This window comes from Leopardus geoffroyi, chromosome C2 (assembly GCF_018350155.1).
Source record: "Leopardus geoffroyi isolate Oge1 chromosome C2, O.geoffroyi_Oge1_pat1.0, whole genome shotgun sequence".
In the NCBI taxonomy this organism is placed as follows: domain Eukaryota; kingdom Metazoa; phylum Chordata; class Mammalia; order Carnivora; family Felidae; genus Leopardus; species Leopardus geoffroyi.
In genome coordinates, this window is record NC_059333.1 from 149823288 (window position 1) to 149841248 (window position 17961).

Sequence of the window (17961 nt, forward strand, 5' to 3'; positions counted from 1 at the left end):
CTGTGTGGTTCAGTCGGTTGAGCGTCCGACTTCAGCTCAGGTCATGATCTCGCAGTCCGTGAGTTTGAGCCCCACGTCGGGGTCTGTGCTAACAATCAGCTCGGAGCCTGGAGCCCGTTTCGGGTTCTGTGTCTCCCTCTCTCTCGGTGCCTCCCCCACTCATGCTTGCACTCTCTCTCTCTCAAAAATAAATAGATATTAGAAAAATTTTATTTTATTTTATTTTATTATTTTTTTATGTCCTTTTCTGCAAGAACCAATGTTTATTAAGAAGGTACAGGCCCATTTACAATAAATATCAATAACATCATGAAAGAGTGGAACTACTGTATCAATACTGAACTCGTGTAACCAAAGCACATTCTGTATTTAAGGAAACACAGCATACACGTACCAAAACAAAAACAAAGAAACAAAATGAAAAGAAAACAAACCCATACACAGCAAAATCAAACATCAGCCTTAAAATGAAAAATTTTAAAAAAGAATACTTTTGATACCCAAAGTAAAAAAGTGGTTATGTATATGAAAAAAAAATTTAAAACTTTGTTTGGTGGAGCTTTCTCAGTAAGAAGCTCTCAATGAAAGTATTTTTGGTTGCATATGTTATCTCGGAGTGTGTATGCTTGTGCTTCCATGGGTAGATAATGAGATTAGAACACTGTCTCATGGGATTAATTCATGCTTTTAGTGCCATTTTACACTTCTGATCTGTATGTAATTACATGCGTATTTCTGACAAGAAAATATACATAGGTATAAAAATATATTTGTGCAAAATGTGATTTACTTTGGATATCTGCTATCTAATGGTTTATACAGAAGCATTTTTTAGGGGCCTGATATGTGCCCCCACCATAGGGACAGGGTTTTCTTTAACAGGACTTCACAGTTTAGTGATAGCTGGTGAACACCCATGCAGATTTGAAATGAAATTTCTTCATATCTTGAAGTCTGTCCACTTTTGGAACAGTTTATAAAATAAGTGTTAACTCTATAATCCTGTGCTTTTGTTTTACGCATCTGAGCTGGGTTAAATAATACGTCTTTCTCGTAACACGTATCTTTATGTTTTCCAGAGATGAGGGGTTGCAGAGAAAAATACAAATGAAACCACATGGCAGTTGAAGAACAAAAGTAATGTAGACGAGTTCAGGTTTTTATTAAGCAACTTGAAATCCACTTTGGATAATAATAATAGGGAGTTGGTTGGGACATGGAGTAGGATGTTTTCACGGCTTGTGGACTGATTCTGATGTGAAGCATGGATCTTGGCTTTGCAATTCACGCTCTCAGCCTCAGTCTTCTCATCGGTAGAATAGAGACCGTGGTACCTAACTCAGAAGATACTTGCGGGAATTAAATGGGATACCTCTTGTAAGACGCTTAGTATGGTGTGTGGGGCATAGTACGCCCTTGGCAACAGCAGCACGACTGTTACTATTAGGTATGGTATCATCTCTCCTAGTAACCTTTAAAATGAAGATTGTAATAATACGGTCATAGTGATAACAGTACCTACTTCAGACCTGTGAAGTGGCTATTGAAATAAATATTGCTGATTGTGCCTCCCTGCAATATATGTAAATGCTCAGTAAATGTTATGTAAAAACTTAAAAAGTGAAATACAAGTAATACGTTTATTTACTTTGACTTTGGAAACCTAGAAGTCTTGGCAAGGAGTTTGGTCTTTGATGATAACTCTTGGTAATTAGAAGTTTAGAGATGCTAATAATAGAAAATTTGTGTTCTTCATCGAGTAGGTAGATGTATGGCTTAAATCTTGCCATTTGTGACAGCATGAATGGTCCTAGAGGATATTACATTAAGTGAAACAAGGCAGACTTGAGAAAGACAACATTTGGTTTCACTTAATACGTGAAATCAAAAAAACATAAACACATGAACAAGGAAGACAAAAACAGACGCATAGGAAGTAAACTGTTGGTTACCTGAGGAGGTTGGGGAGGTGACAGATGGTGATAACTAGACAGAGATCATTTTGTAGTGTGTAAAAATATTGAATTTCCATGATGTATGACTGAAACTAATAAAATATTGTATCTCGCTTGTACTTTAAAAAAAGAATTGTGAAGTTTCTAGAGTTTGTAAGAGTGACCTACATCTGTTTTGGTTTGGCAAATACACATATTAATGTCGATACTTCTAATATATTTTAAATATTTATTTATTTGTTTAGAGAGAGTATGAACGGGGAGGGGGCAGAGAGAGAGGGAGACAGAGTCTCCCAAGCAGGTGCTGCACTGTCAGCACAGAGCCCGACACGGGGCTCAAACTCACCAACTGTGAGATCATGACCTGAACCAAAATCAAGAGTCGGATGCTTAACTGACTGAGCCACCCAGGCGCCCCTTAGTGTTGATACTTTTAATTTTGTTAAGGTTTTAATCCATCTTTGGCCTTAAATAATACTCGTGCTAAAGTCAAGATGCTGGGCTTTTCTTGCACATATGCAGTAGGCTTCCCAGTTTTCACTCAAAAGTGTCGTATTAAGACTGTTTTATTTGTAAATAGTAACACTCACACTAGTTTGGAAAATAATTGTGTGCTCACATTGGGAGCTTGTGCTGACATCTAATATAGCTGGATTCGGGGCTTTGAGTGATGTCTACAGTCCTGTGTGTTTGTGTCTTTCTCACCGTCTCTCTGCTCTGCCTACAGTTACATGACTTTGTTCTCATAGAGGCTCTTTCTACTTGGTGGTTAAATGGCTCCTGGGCGGTGATCCTAGGGAAAGAGTGGATGTCTTTTGTCATAGCTTTAACAAAATGTTTAGGGAGGACAATAATTTAATCTTGTTAAATACCATGTGATACCTGTGTTCAGGTGCTTACCAGAACGACTGTGTGATATAAATGAAAACTCAGTTGTAAGAATAAATATCTTATTAAATATTAGTTATGGTTCTCTCAGAGAAATAGAACCAATAGGAGGCATGTGTATATATAGAGAGTTACAATAAGGAATTTGCTCTCATGACTGTGGAGGCTGAGAAATCCTGAGATCAGCAGTCGGCAAGCTGGAGACCCATCAGACCCAGCTGATGGTTTGGTCTGTTTTGAGTCTGAAAGCCTGAGAATGAGGAGAGCTGATTGGGGGTACATATCAGTTTGGAAACTGATAGGCTGAAGATTCAAGAAGAGCTGATGTTTCAGGGTTCCCGAGTGACTCAGTCTGTTAAATGCCCAACTTTGTCTCAGGTCATGATCTTGCAGTTTGTGAGTTCGAGGTCCACGTCAGGCTCTGTGCTGACAGCTCAGCTGTGGATTCTGTGTCTCCCTGTCTCTCCCTCTCTCAAAAGTAAATGAACATTAAAAAAAACTTAAAAAGGAAGAGATGATGTTTCAAGTCCAAAGGCAGCAAAAGAACAGTATCCCAGCTCAAGGCAGTAGAACAGAGGAATTCCCTTTCACTCAGCATTTTTGTCTTACTCAGGCCTTGAACGGATTGAATGAGGCCCACCCATATTGGGCAGGGCAATCTGCTTACTTAGTTTAGTGACTCAAATATTAATCTTATCCAGACAGACCCAGAATAATGTTGGGCCAACTATCTCTGTGCTCATGGCCCAGTCAAGTTAACAGATAAAATCACCCATCACTTCATCTATCATAAATAACAAGGCTGAATTGCTTCCTATATAAATTAATGAATTAAGAGAAAAGAATTGTTACATCTTCACAGTGTATGTGCTTTGCTTTCTGAAGAGTTGAACTTAAGTTGTATTTGTTCAGTGCCTTTTCTCTGGACAGTTGTCATACCATGGCTGGCGAGATGGTGTTTCATTTAGACCTTGAAATCTAGATAGGATTGCATAGAAAGGGTGTAATCTAGATAGGATTGCATAGAGAAGAGGAGTAGGTCTTCTGGTCAAGAATAGGGTAAGCAAAGGCATGGAAGAGGCAGAGTAGTGAGAAGTACACAGGCCAGCTGATTTCCAGCACATATCTGCATGTGATAGTTGCACGATGTGAGCCAGGGAGGGAATATTTTTCTCTTAATCAGCTTATCTATTCACCGGTGCTAATTGAGGACATCTTACTGTAGATGTTGCTGTAGTTGCTGGGAATAATGACCGAGATAGGCACAGCTTTTATGGAACATGGACAGTCTGCCAGAGCCAAATAATACGGAAATTAATATTTTTTTAACTAAAGAAGTCTGTAAGCTCTGAAAATAGAAGTGTTTACATAAGTATAACTTAAATACTGAAGCCCGCTTCCTTCAACACTGAGCCTGTGTAGTAGTCATGAACCTGCCACAGAGTACAGGTTCTTTCCGAAATGATCTGTGTGTTTACTACCCCTTAGCTTTTGAATTTCACAATTTACCCATTTAACTGTCTAAAGCTCAGTGTTTCTCAACGTTTTATGACCTTAAGACACTATTTCTGATGGCTTATCTGTTAACATCTCCCGAGAACTCCTTTGATCACGGTTTTGAAATCCTACTCAAGGGCACTTCCATTAAGATCAAGAACAAGAAAAAGATGCTCACCATCAAAACTTTTATGTAACTTTTCATCATGAGTATTAACTAACGTGATGATACAGGAATATTAAACTCTGATATCCTATTAGATTCGTATTGATGCATAACAAATCACCACACACTTAGTGGCTTTAATCAGCATCTACTCAGCCCTGTAGGTTGGAAGTCTGACATGGTGTGACTGGGTCCTCTGCTCCGGATCTCATGCCCCCGAAGTCCGGCATCTGTGGGTGTCCTTGCCTGAAGACTATGGGGAGAAACTGGCTTGTTGAGGTCGTGGGCAGAATTAGGTTTCTTGCAGTTTGCATTAGTTTCATACCACACGCTGACTGGCTCAAAACACCAGAAATTTCTTCTTTGACAGGTTAGGAGGTCGGAAGTTCACAGTCAAAGTCTTGGCAGTGTTGGTTCCTTTTGGAGGCTCTGAGGGAGAAACCATGCCTCTCTCCTGGCCCTTGATGGCTGCCAGCAATCCTGGGTTTATAGCAGCATCCACTGCAATCTCTGCCTGTCTTCTCATGGCCTTCTTCCTTGTGTCTTGAAGCCTTGAAATTGCTTCTGCTTTTCTCGTAAAAGGGCACCTGTCATTATGTTTTTTTTTTTTTTTTTTTTTTTTTTTTAGTATTTGGTTTGAGAGACAGAGCAAGCAGGGGAGGGGCAGAGAGACAGGAAGAATCCCAAGCAGGATCCGTGCCATCAGCACAGAGCCTGATGCAGGGCTTGAACCCACAAACTATGAGATCATGATCTGAGCTGAAATGAAGAGTTGGACACCTAAATGACTCAGCCACCCAGGCGCCCCATAAGCCCCTTCCAAAGAAGGTCGATTTCACAGGTCCTGGGGGTTAGGACTTGGGCATATTGTTTGGGACCATTATTCACCCTGGTGCACAGTTGTAGGACCAAAGTCCTTCCCTTCCCTTAGGTGCCCACATTTCTTTTCCCCGGGTCTCTCCATCTTTAACTCAGCAACACTTCTCAAACCTCCCTCATGTGTGCAACCTCTCTGAGCTCCTCTTCTGCAACCACCTTGAGAAAACTCTGTGTGTTAAAGTAGGTGATGTTGGCCATTGGTAGTCTGGGTCTCGTGATTAGAATATACTTATAGACAAATCTTGGCCCTGCCACACTCGGTGTATATGCCCTCACTTCTTGCCTTCTTCTTTCTTCCTTCAGTTTTCCCTCCTTCAAGATAGCTGGAATGCTGCTGATGTAACTTGAGTTTTCTGTGTGATTCACGAGAAAATGTTTTTTTCTGGGAAGAAAAATAACCGTATATACTTGAAAAATTACTGTGATTTCCTTCAGCTGAAAGACAAGGTTTAATCTGAAAGTGTCATGCAGAAGAGGCAATATTTAATGGAACTTAAGTCCAGAATGACTTCATCCATTAAAATCGGCACCTCTCTCCAGCTTAATGTCCAATGAACTCATAGTATTGCAAGTAATCTTCTCCTGACTGGTTTTTGTCTGAGACTTGTTGCATAAGGTGTGGGCATTTCTCCTTCAACATTTAACCACAAATGGGGCTAGATCCTTAACTCAGGTAAGCCACCATGGCTCTTCTTGGGGAAGAAGAAGTTTTAATATTCATACAGAGGTAAATAATGTCATTTGTACTATATTGTGTGATTGTGCATACAAGGGTGAAAGTCTTTCCTTTCATCCTCCCTCCTTTTTTTCTTTCTCTTTCTTTCTTAGTTAATTCATTCAATAAATATGTATTGAGTGACTTCGATGTGCTGGGCACGGAGAATGCTATGGTGGGCAAGATTGAATCCCTGCCCCTCAGCGCAATTACATTCTGGTGGTTGAGACAAAGAAGTAAACAAATAAATACGTAAGATCACTCCAGTTAGTTGTGAGCATTGTATAGAAAAATAAAACATAAAACAGTGTCAGAGGGTAGGGAAGGATAGTAGGGGGAATGAGGAAGGGGTTGTTTCAGGTAGGATAGTCAGGATAGGCTTTACGTAAGGCAGCAAGCCATGGCGAAAATCTCTGGAATTTGCCTTGGCTAGACTGGAACTACTTTGCTAACGTGTACTTTAGTTTTCATATTTTCTTTTAGCTTTGTGTGTTTTGAAAAGAGATCATGCTGATAGAAATGTGCTTAGAGTGTTTTTATGACAATATGGCATTCAGCATTTCTCTCCTGGGGAAAATGAGTACTGCCTTTCTTCTTTATAATTCTCTTGTGACTTGTACAATCACCAGGGCCATAATGACTTTATAAATTATTAAGGCTTTGTTTTTTAGAATCTCAGAAAGGACTATATTCTTTACAAATTAGAATTGTATTTTCTTTTAGAAATTGGAATTGATAAGTGGGTTCCATTAGTGGCAATACACCATAGAGCTGTTTATCGGGCTTTGAAATAATATCCAGTAAAAGTCGTGAGTTTGACTACCTGGTTTATATGTTGTTTGCTTAAACAACATCCAGATGGTTCTGTATTGCGTATTTGTCTCCCTTAACCACAAGTATTCTATGTTAAAATAGACAGGAACTTGGCCATTTCTGGTGGGAATCAGAGTAGGTCGAGTATTTCAATTTTAGCTTTTCCTTAATTTTATTTTGCAGATAAAATTTAAATCACAGATGTTTTTGCAGCAGATAGAGGCATCATAAATTTCGACTTTGTTCCTTTTACCTAAGCCTTTGCTGTTTTGAGTGTGTACCTAATCAGTGCATTTAGGTAGAGTGGTTCCCGCCTGCCCTCTGCCCCAGGACACAACCTATAGGAATCTAAATTGGGATAATTTTGGAATTAAAGTAGGGGTAAATATTCTTGTATCCTTCTGACTTGGGATAATTCTAATACTCCAGGTTTTTGGATAATATTTTGTTTGTTGCTTTATTGAAGTCTTTTTTTTTTTTTTGCCTTTCAGGTCTTTGTAATAAAAATTTGCTGTTGATTTTATTGAAGAAATCCAGACGAGATTAGGGTTTACTATCTGAAATTATATTGTAACATTTTCTTTGAGGTCATACCTGTTTTTCTTTCACTTAAAGAAATATGTGTGTGTATATATATATATATATATATATATATATATATATATATATATATATATATGTGTGTGTGTATATATGCCATTTGTTTCTCCATCCACTTATTTATCCATTTAACTTCTGATAGACTTAAGTATCTATGCATCCATGCAAGACAATGGAATATCATGTAGAATTTAGGTCACGTAAAAAATCACAAGACCGAAAAGTTCTCAAGATATCCACTCTTTATTTGGTTTATACCCTCTCTTAGTTCATAAAATTTTGAAATTGACTCAGGATATCACCTAGTCAAATTTTGGATGAAACTATACAGAAAATGCCAAAGAATAGATTATCTACTCTTTGCTCACAGAGGTCTGAGGGGAGGTCTTCAAAACCGCTCCAAAGGCAGATTTCACCTCCACGCCTTTGCTGTTTGGTAGCCTTCTCTTAAGGTAACCTTACACCTCTCTTTCTTCTAAGCCCTAAGTGTTGAATCCATCTTGCTTTCTGTTAGATATGCCTTTTAACACACTGTTTTCCTCATATCTTTCCCTTGCTCAAAAACCCTTTACATTGTAGAAAGTAATATTAACAGCGCTTACCCAGCCATTCAAGCCAGTTTTGCCTTTTGGCAACCATTTTATGTTAATAACTGCCCGTGCCTCTATACGATCTCTCCATTCTAGTGAGATTTGCTTAGTACTTGTTGAAATTTACTCCTGGGAACCTGTCTTTTCTGTCAATTCTCACACACCATACTGTGAATATCTGTATTCTAATATAACCCTGTTTTATTGACTGTTTTGTAATCTACTTATCTACACCTACATTTCTTTATTATTATTATTATTATTATTATTATTATTATTATTATTTGAGAAAGAGAGTGGGGGAGAGGTAGAGAGAGAGGAAGAGAGAGAATCCCAAGCAGGCTCCAATGCTGTCAGCACAGAACCCAACACGAGGCTGGAACTCCTGAACCATGAGATCATGACCTGAGCCGAAACCAAGAGTCAGACGCTTAATTGACTAAGCCACCCAGGTGCCCCTCTACACCTACATTTCTAAATGTACTATAAATCATTTAAATAATTTCCAGTTACTGAGTCTCTAGGATTTTCCCAGTATTTCACAATTATATCTACTGCTACAAAGAACCACTTTCAGGGCTGCATCTTTGGATACGTGCTATTTCTCTTTGTTGAATCTCTAGGGTTGGAATCATAAACTGACCTACGTTTGTAAGGGCATTTGTTGGGTGTGTGTTGGCAGATTTTTTTCAGAGGTGATGAAGAATTTATTTGACCAGTTTCCATTTATGAACCTATTTTATTGTACCCTTGTTATCTCTTACTTGAATTCCTTCAGATATTAGTGAAGTTGACAGTCTCCACCCCCCCCCCCCCCCCCCCCCCCCCCCGCCGGTCCCATGCTTCTTGGCCATTTACATTGTTCTTAGGTACATTTTGTTCGTTTTTTTTTTTTTTTTGGATGTTTATTGGTTTGCAATAGCTCTTTATATATTAGAATATTTACTGTTTTCTACCAACATTCTGCAACTTTTTCCTTCATTTGATTTGTTTATGGTGGTTTTGCCATTGAGAAATATTACTTAAAAACTTTAAAGCTATAAAGTTTTTTGATTCATTTCTTATTGTCATGCTACAAAGGGCTTTGTGATTATGTGAATACTCATTTCAGTCTTTTAATGGAAGTTAAATTTTTTTACTTAAATTTTAATTACTTGACAATATATTTTCATAAGCTATGTCCTGACCACTCTAACTCCTTTCTAAGATCACTCTTGTCCAATATTGTGTCACCTTTCTTTCCTTTTAATTTGTGTGTGTGTATGTATTTTCTTGGTCCCACCCAACACTTAACAATCATCGTGGTTTTGGGGACACCTGGGTGGCTCAGTTGCTTAAATGTCTGACTCTTGATTTGGGCTCAGGTCATAATCTCACAGTTAGTGGGATGGAGCCCCATATCAGGCTCTGTGCTGATAGCATGGAGCCTGCTTTGGATTCTGTGTCTCCCTCTCTCTCTGCCCCTCCCCCACTCATGTGCTTGCTTTCTCTCAAAATAAATAAACTTAAAAAATTATTATTATGGGTTTGTAAAGTAATTCAGCTTTTTGTTGAGCAGGATCTTCCTCACTGTACTTCTCTCTGAAGTTCCTTGGATATTCTGGAATTCTTCCCCCCCAGATTGGCAGAGTGGACCTCTTTAAGATATGGGCCTCCCCTTACCCTCAACAGAATTTCTACTCTTTCCACTTGGCCAATTCTTTGGCCACTTCCCCAGAGTGACTTCTCCCAATAATGCAGAGTTCTTTTGATGGCCTGTTTCTACTTCCTGCCAGCTTACCTAATTGGGCATCAGTTTCACCAGGCACTTGACCAGATAGGGAAGAGACCACCCCTTGGATTCCCGAATAGGTGATTTTTAGTGGTTTTCTCTTCTTTGGGATAGATGTGGATTTAGTATGAATGGCTTTTCTTGCTTGGGTCCTAGCTGTTGGGGACCTGGAAAAGAGCCCTTATTTATAAGGGAGGATTCTAGAAGTAAAAGAGTGTGGAGGCTTATGTTGCTAGTGATCTCAGTCTGTGGCCAGGCTCAGTGCATTCAGAGTGCTCCTCTCCAGCCTGTGCCCATTGGAATGGGCCAGTTCTTCCCCGGTCACTCTCCTTCCAAGCCTTTTCAGAAGTCTAGGCTTATCACTGTTTCTTTCCCCCCTGCCAAGTCACATTCAGAGGAGTGTGAGATCCAATTACTATCAGCTCAGCTGCTTTATCTCCGTTAGGAAGACAAGCTTAATAAATCACAGCATTCTCTTGGCTCGTTCTTGCTGACCATTATAAACCTATCTTTGATGAAATGGAAGTATATTCAATATATTGGGTATTTGTATTCCAAACATATCTATTATGAATCTTACCCTTCTTTTCCAAGGGGAGAGAAACATAATATTCTTTGGGAAAACTCTCATGCACAGGCCAGTACAGGCTTCATCTCTCCCTCCTGTTTCAAGGTTAGATAACCTCAAACAACCTAAGACATTTGAATTTCAGGCAGTCAGGCTTCATCCGTGTGTTCTTTATAAATGTAGATTCTGTATATTCTTGTTAACTCCATTTTAAAATATTTTATATTTTCTCAGTCTTACTGAGATTGCCTATTGCATTTCTTTTTTTTTTTTTTTTTTTTCAATGTTTATTTATTTTTGGGACAGAGAGAGACAGAGCATGAACGGGGGAGGGGCAGAGAGAGAGGGAGACACAGAATTGGAAACAGGCTCCAGGCTCCGAGCCATCAGCCCAGAGCCCGACGCGGGGCTCGAGCTCACAGACCGCGAGATCGTGACCTGGCTGAAGTCGGACGCTTAACCGACTGCGCCACCCAGGCGCCCCTCCTATTGCATTTCTAACCAATTGTCCATATCGTCTGTTGTGTTTTCCACAAGAAAAGTACAGAAGATCACATGGGAAGCGTTTTAAAACTCCTAGGCTTATGGCCCTTTCCTCAGTGATTCAGCTAAGTCTGGGAATGAGGGCAAGGGGAGCCAGTCGTCCAGGGTGAGAATTGGACTGACGCATCAGAAATCTCCCATCCCCCCCTTCATTTGAAATTCTCTGGCTGACAATTCCCAAATACTGGTAAGCAGCTGAAGAGTGCATTCTCCTCTTATCTGACTTGTATACATCACTTTATTTTTTTAAGTATTTAAAAAAAATTTTTTTTTTAACATTTATTTATTTTTGAGACAGAGAGAGACAGAGCATGAATGGGGGAGGGTCAGAGAGAGGGAGACACAGAATCTGAAACAGGCTCCAGGCTCTGAGCTGTCAGCACAGAGCCCGACGCGGGGCTCGAACTCACGGACTGCGAGATCCTGACCTGAGCTGAAGTCGGCCGCTTAACCGACTGAGCCACCCAGGCGCCCCAAACATCACTTTAAACTCAGTAAAGCCTCAGTTTCCCTCTTCAGGATGTGTGCCCTAAAGAGCTAATAACTTAGCAAGTGTGGGGTGCTCAAGCCCTTCACATTAATGACAAAGAAACTGGCCCTTGATGGGCTGGGAGATAACTTCTGAGCCTTCAGAATATCCTGCCAGATAAAGAGTCTCTGTGTACATGAAGCCTTGAGCCATGCCAGACCCTTTATGCTAACGATGTGAATCTGGGTGGGGGCCTTGGGCAATACCAAATCAGCTTGACCCCTGGAGGGGCTGGAGCCCTAAGCAGTAAGATTAGCCACACGGACGCTCCGTGCCCATGTGACTGACGCCTGATGAAACCCTGGACGCCAGTGCTCTAGTGAGCTTCCCTGGCTGGTAGTCTTTCATCCTTGTTGTCCACACTGTTGCTGGGATGATAAACTGTCCACACACCTCCGCTGGGAAAGGGCAACTGGAGGCTCATAACCGGTCCCTCCTGGACTCTGCCCTGTGCATCTTTCATCTTTGCTGGTTTTCACCGTAACAAACTGTGATCGGTAGTGTAACAGCTCTTCTGTGAGTCTTTCTAGTAAATCATTAAACTGGAAGGTTGTCTTGGGTACCCCCAACTTAGGATGTAAGAGCTTTTTATTTTACAAGAAAGGAACAATGATTTCTCTCTAATATGTGGAGTTCCTTTTTTTTTCTCAAACTGGATGTTAAATGTTATGAATACATTTTTTAACACCTCTAAAGGTGTTTCTGCGATGTTTGTTTTATTCATATGATAAAATGTAGTGTTTTCCTAAATTTGATTATTTTCAATCCTAAAAGTACTTATGCTCGGTTGTGCTGTATTTTTTTGACATGTTGTTTTCTTTGATTTATTAAAAATTTTTTTTAAACGTTTATTCATTTTTGAGAGATGGAGAGAGAGAGCATGAGTGGGGGAGGGACAGAGAGAGAGGGAGACACAGAATCCGAAGCAGATTCCAGACTCTGAGCTGTCAGCACAGAGCCCAACACGGGGTTCGAACCCACGAACTGTGAGATCATGACCTGGGCCGAAGTCGAATGCTTAACTGACTGAGCCACCCAGGCGCCCCTTTTCTTTGATTTATTAACATTTATGATTTTCTTATGAATGATTGATATTTAGATTTTGATCTTTGACATACCTGGGCAAAACTTTTACTTACTATAATTTAAAAATATTTTATAAGAAACTTCTAAAATTCTGAAAGGTGATACTTCCTGTCTCCTTAAACAGAGCACTCTACCCAATTTAACATTTTCTTGACTCACTACCCCGTTTTGAACATGATGGTGTATAATGGGCCCTGTGGTCCCATCGAGGTACGAGCAGCTGTTTCTTCTACGTTAAATGCTCCCCAGACTTCTCTCTGTTTGGAGTTCTTGGATTAGCTTTTTTGTGTGTTTCCTATGCCTTCAAGTCCCAGTTCTTTCTGTAATAGTCCCTCTCCTCCCTTTACTTGGCTCCTACTTTAATGGCTGTGGGATTAGAGACTGCATAATTAAGCTTGTTATATAATGATTTCCAAAATGAGAGTAAATAGGCTCTGATAAGAGCCTGGGGCCTTATTCTCTAGATGAAAAGCATCCGCTTCATGTCATGGACTTTTAAATATACATTTTGGGTTTTGGGAGGTGTTTTAACTCCCTTTTAGTTGTTGGTTGTTCCAGAGAGTTGGCTCATCAAGTTGATTGGTTGGTTTGTTCATCTGTCCATGTGTCCATCCATTTATCCAACTGTCCATCCCTTCACCTGCCACTTATTTATGGAGCACCTACATGGTACCGTATACCAAATAGCTGAGCCTGAAAAGGGGAGGACACGGTATGTTAACCAGCCTGTGCCTGACAAAGAACATGAGAGCAAAGTCTGAGCTGTGTTGTGGGAATTTTTAACAAAGGCCTTCTGTTTATTTATCTTTTTAGTTTTATTCTCTCTGGCAATCATTTACATTTCACATGTTCAAGTGGTAATGAGAAAAGTGCTGTGCAGAAACGAGTTAACACGCCAGGTCTGAGACTGCTGTCCTTAGAAAGGCCGGCCCTTGGCTGGCTGGCGTCTTCGAACTTGGCTCTCCGAGTGTTGCCAGTCACCATTTAACTGATGGGGGGAGTTCAGGGTGGCCAGGCCATCGTGCAGCCAGCATGCTTTATGCCGAACGCCTGCTTCCCTCCTGGGATGGGTTTTGATACTTGTTAGAGGTTGCATAAGCGTCCAGCGCCCAGTAAAAACCTGGGTCACTTGAGTCTCTGATGGGCAGAAAGACCACACACGTGTGCCACGTTTTTATTGCCGGAGGAAAGACTGTGCTGTCTCTGACCTCTTACTGAAGGAGATAGCATAAGGAAGCCTGTGCACAGAATCCTCCTGGCTCCCCCTGCGTCCTTCTCCCTGATGACTCATCTGCGTGCCCTGGCCACAAAGCTCTACTGAATGAATGTCCACCATGACTCCACCGTGAGCAAATCTCTGCACTTGAGGGTGGTCTTGGGGTCCCTGCCACAGGTGCCTGATGTTTATCAGTCTCTTACTCTGTGTGTAGCCTCACGCCGATCCTTTTACACGGGTCGTCTCATTGCAGCGTCCCCAAAACAGACCTCTGTGTGGCGGGTGGGTGCCCTCATCACCACTGGCAAGTGAAGCTGTTTGAAGGTTCATGAAGTTAAGTGCCCTGTGCCGGTCCTTCGGCTCACACATTGGCTTCTTTTTTCCCCAGATGTTGGCACCTTATGGTTTATTGCTTCTGTTGTCCAGAGGGGAGGCTAAGTGAAGAAAACCACTGAGTATTTTTTTCATCACTTTATCATCTCAGGTACGAGCACATCCTCGCGGAGCCTGACCCAGTACCAGCTTATGCTCTCAAACTGCTCGTTGCCCTCACTGAACACAACCCAACCTTCGCCAGGTACTGTAACCCCAGATTTGAAATGGATTTTGTGTGTTCTAACAATGTCACAGATGATGAGATTCTGAAAGGCTAACGTTTGAGTTAACCGAAGTGGTCATTTCTCACGTTTGATGGTTGTGGTGTCTCTCATTGATGCTGTTTTGGGTCCCGTTCTCATATTTTTATCCCCTTAATGGGCTTTCTGTGGAAAGTCAACTGTGGAGTTCATGGTGCTTTAAAATGATAAATTCTTTAACGAGAAAGAAACTAACGTATACTTTTAAAAATGTCGATTGGTGCCTCCTATTGTACTGAGCAGTTTATTAAATCTGTAGTTTTGGACTCTACCATTTTGCTTACTTGGCATACTTCTTTTTTTTTTTTTTTTTAACGTTTATTTATTTTTGGGACAGAGAGAGACAGAGCATGAACGGGGGAGGGGCAGAGAGAGAGGGAGACACAGAATCGGAAACAGGCTCCAGGCTCTGAGCCATCAGCCCAGAGCCCGACGCGGGGCTCGAACCCACGGACCGCGAGATCGTGACCTGGCTGAAGTCGGACGCTTAACCGACTGCGCCACCCAGGCACCCCTTGGCATACTTCTTTTAAGCACTTCTTTTTTTTTTAATTTTTTTTTTAATGTTTATTTATTTTTGAGACAGAGAGAGACAGAGCATGAGTGGGGGAGGGGCAGAGAGAGAGGGAGACACAGAATCGGAAGCAGGCTCCAGGCTCCGAGCCATCAGCCCAGACCCCGACGCGGGGCTCGAACTCACGGACCGTGAGAGAGCTGAAGTCGGACGCTTAACCGACTGAGCCACCCAGGCGCCCCTCTTAAGCACTTCCTAACAGTGCCTCTGTTGAAGATACTACGTGTGGTGCAAATTTTACAAAACTAGTTGCTAGGATAGTGGCAACTGCTTTCAGTCTTGCACAGGGGAGCCCCCAGGTACGTAGAAGGGGTGAAGCGGAAGCCCTCCTTGCTTTCAATCAAGAAAGCTAGTTTTGGTTGTTAGGTGACATCTGGGGACCTTTGCGCTTGGGCACCATCTGCAGGTGCACTGACTTCTACAGCCGCCAGTTGGTCTTTCACAAGGAACTGAGTCACACAGCCCCAACCCCCTTGATTTCATCTGGTCTCTTGTTCCACCACAGAAGGTAGTGAATAGTGACGAGCCACCAGCAGTGCTCCTAGTGAACAGGAAACACTGTAGACCGTCCATTCAGAGTGAGAGGCTGAACGGACACGTTTCTAGTGTGCGAGCCAAGGCACAGAGGTATGCCGCGACTGAGTCGCGGGGGTGCCGAGGCGTCTTTGGGTCATTTGCGGTGCTGAGGCTGATGTAGACTTCAGGCCCACTTCCTTCTGCTGTGAGCGAACTCATTCATTTCCAGAGAGTGACCTATAAATACCACCCTGTACTCCCTGTGCCACGTTGCAAACGAATTTGGGGAGCACTCATCCTTGTCAATTGTAAATCCTGTGTCCCTACAGCCTTTTAAAAGTCTGACCAGTGAGCCTTCCAAATTCATCACTCAAAGGCACTGTTCTCTCTTCCTACAGAAGAAATTTAATTGTAAAGAGTGTACCTGTATTAAAAGTTAAATAACACTTCGGACAGTTCTTTCTTTCCTGGAGCTTTGGTACCAGGTGCTAATACTGTAGCCTAATTCCCTGTTTTGATTGGCTGGGGCAGATTGCATTTACTTTTTTAATGCTGACTCTTTCACGTGGCATGCTTTCCAGGCAATTCCTCTTCTTGCCAACTCTCTATTCAATTCATCTGAGTTTCCTCACGCTGAGAGGAAGAACCTAGTGCAGTAGATGACCCATATACAATCTTTTTATTTTAAAAATGACTACGTTTGGAAGACACTTTATTCTTTTTTTTGAAGTTTACAAGCAGCTTTCAGTGGATTAATTTTTATAAATGTTTTTCTTTGCTTTCATTGCACAAATAAGATCTATGTATATTGTGTGTACTGTGTGTGTATTAAAGTCCAACAGTAAAATCAATACGTCCCTAGGCGTCCTCATTTCCCTCCCACACTTCCATACACAGGTCTCTGCCAGGGGTAATAATTTGTATTATTTTGGTGATGTCTGTCCTGAATCTTTTCAGGCTGTTTAGATCTAATAGTCATATACTGAAATAAATGGCTTTGCTTTCGGGTTGTTGATTTAAAGAAATCATAGATAGTATCACCGTGTATGTATTTTTCTAAAATTTGCTTTTTTACGTATCAAAATTATTGGGAGACTTTTTACATTAGTATTTATTTATACTCTTGGTGATATCCTTGCCAAACTAATGGATAAGAATGGGATATTATTTTACATTGTGTAATGATAACATTGAACGTCTTAATACTTATTTACTTAAATTGTAACAGGTACATAACCTTCAGTTCTCCTTCAAAGTATCTCTTGTAGAGAAAAACTCCTATATATGCAAAGATTTCCACCTAGGCAAATAATTTTTAAAATGAGACAAATAGGGGGCGCCTGGGTGGCTCAGTCGGTTAAGCATCCGACTTCGGCTTAGGTCATGATCTCGCAGTTCGTGGGTTCGAGCCCCATGTTGGGCTCTGTGCTCACAGCTCAGAGTCTGGAATCTGCTTCGGATTCTGTGTCTTCCTCTCTTTCTGTTCCTCCCCCACTCATGCTCTGTCTCTCTCTCTCTCTCTCTCTCTCTCTCTCAAAAATAAATAAATGTTAAAAAAAAAACTTTAAGAAAAATGAGAAAAATAATCTTTGAATTCTCATATAGCCATAAAATATACAGTGTAACAGTTTGAATGGGCAAGATAAATTTGAATACAAAGATATCCAAATAATTTTGTTAACTGAGACCACTTATGACCCTCCAGCACCCATTTAAATACCGCTTTTGTTCTATGTAAGGTCTCTTTCTGGATTCACTATTGTGTGTTTGCCTTTCTTCTGAAGAGGCAGGCTGTTTTGGCTGAGGCTCCAGAGGTCAAGAGAAAGCATTAAAGACCTATTGCCATCCGCCTGCCCTCTCCCCACCCCACCCCTTTAAAGGGAGGCCCCACGCCCACAGACTTTAACAATCTGTGTGCAGTTGGCAAAGTCTGCTCACACATCTTGACGGAAAGGATCGGGAAGGAAAAGTCATATGTAATTAGACTTCAGAGTTTGTTTTTATTTCCCTAACTGGAGTTTTAAAAAAGTGTAGGGGTGCCTGGGTGGCACATTAGGTTCTGTGCTGGCAGTGGGGGGCCTGCTTGGGATTCTCTCTGACCTACCTGCCCCTCCCCTGTGTGTTCTTTCTCTCTCTCTCTCCAAATAAATAAATAAACTTAAAAAATATATATATATGTATATATCCAGAGATAGATACTGAGAAGTCCTGTTCCTTCCTCTGTCCATTCTGCTTTTTCCTCACCTCTCTTTTATCACAGATGGGTAACTACTTTTATTTATTTTAAGCTAATGTGAATAGGTATTTTCTCATTTCTCTCTTTTACACACAAGTAGCATATGGTGTATGGTCTTCTGCCCCTTCTTTTTTTCACCTAATAGTATATCCCCAATATTTGTTTCTATAGCAATATATAGAGA

General features: G+C 41.1%; 1 protein-coding gene across 4 annotated transcripts in view; it reads left to right on the top strand.

The window, feature by feature from the left end:
• ULK4 (unc-51 like kinase 4) overlaps window positions 1-17961 on the top strand; it is a 583089-nt gene that overhangs the window by 228564 nt on the left and 336564 nt on the right. For all 4 annotated transcript variants that reach the window (XM_045436431.1, XM_045436432.1, XM_045436433.1 and 1 more), the window contains one exon: window positions 14301-14393. In XM_045436431.1, the coding sequence (XP_045292387.1) occupies window positions 14301-14393 (93 nt within the window). The remainder of the gene's footprint in view (window positions 1-14300; window positions 14394-17961) is intronic.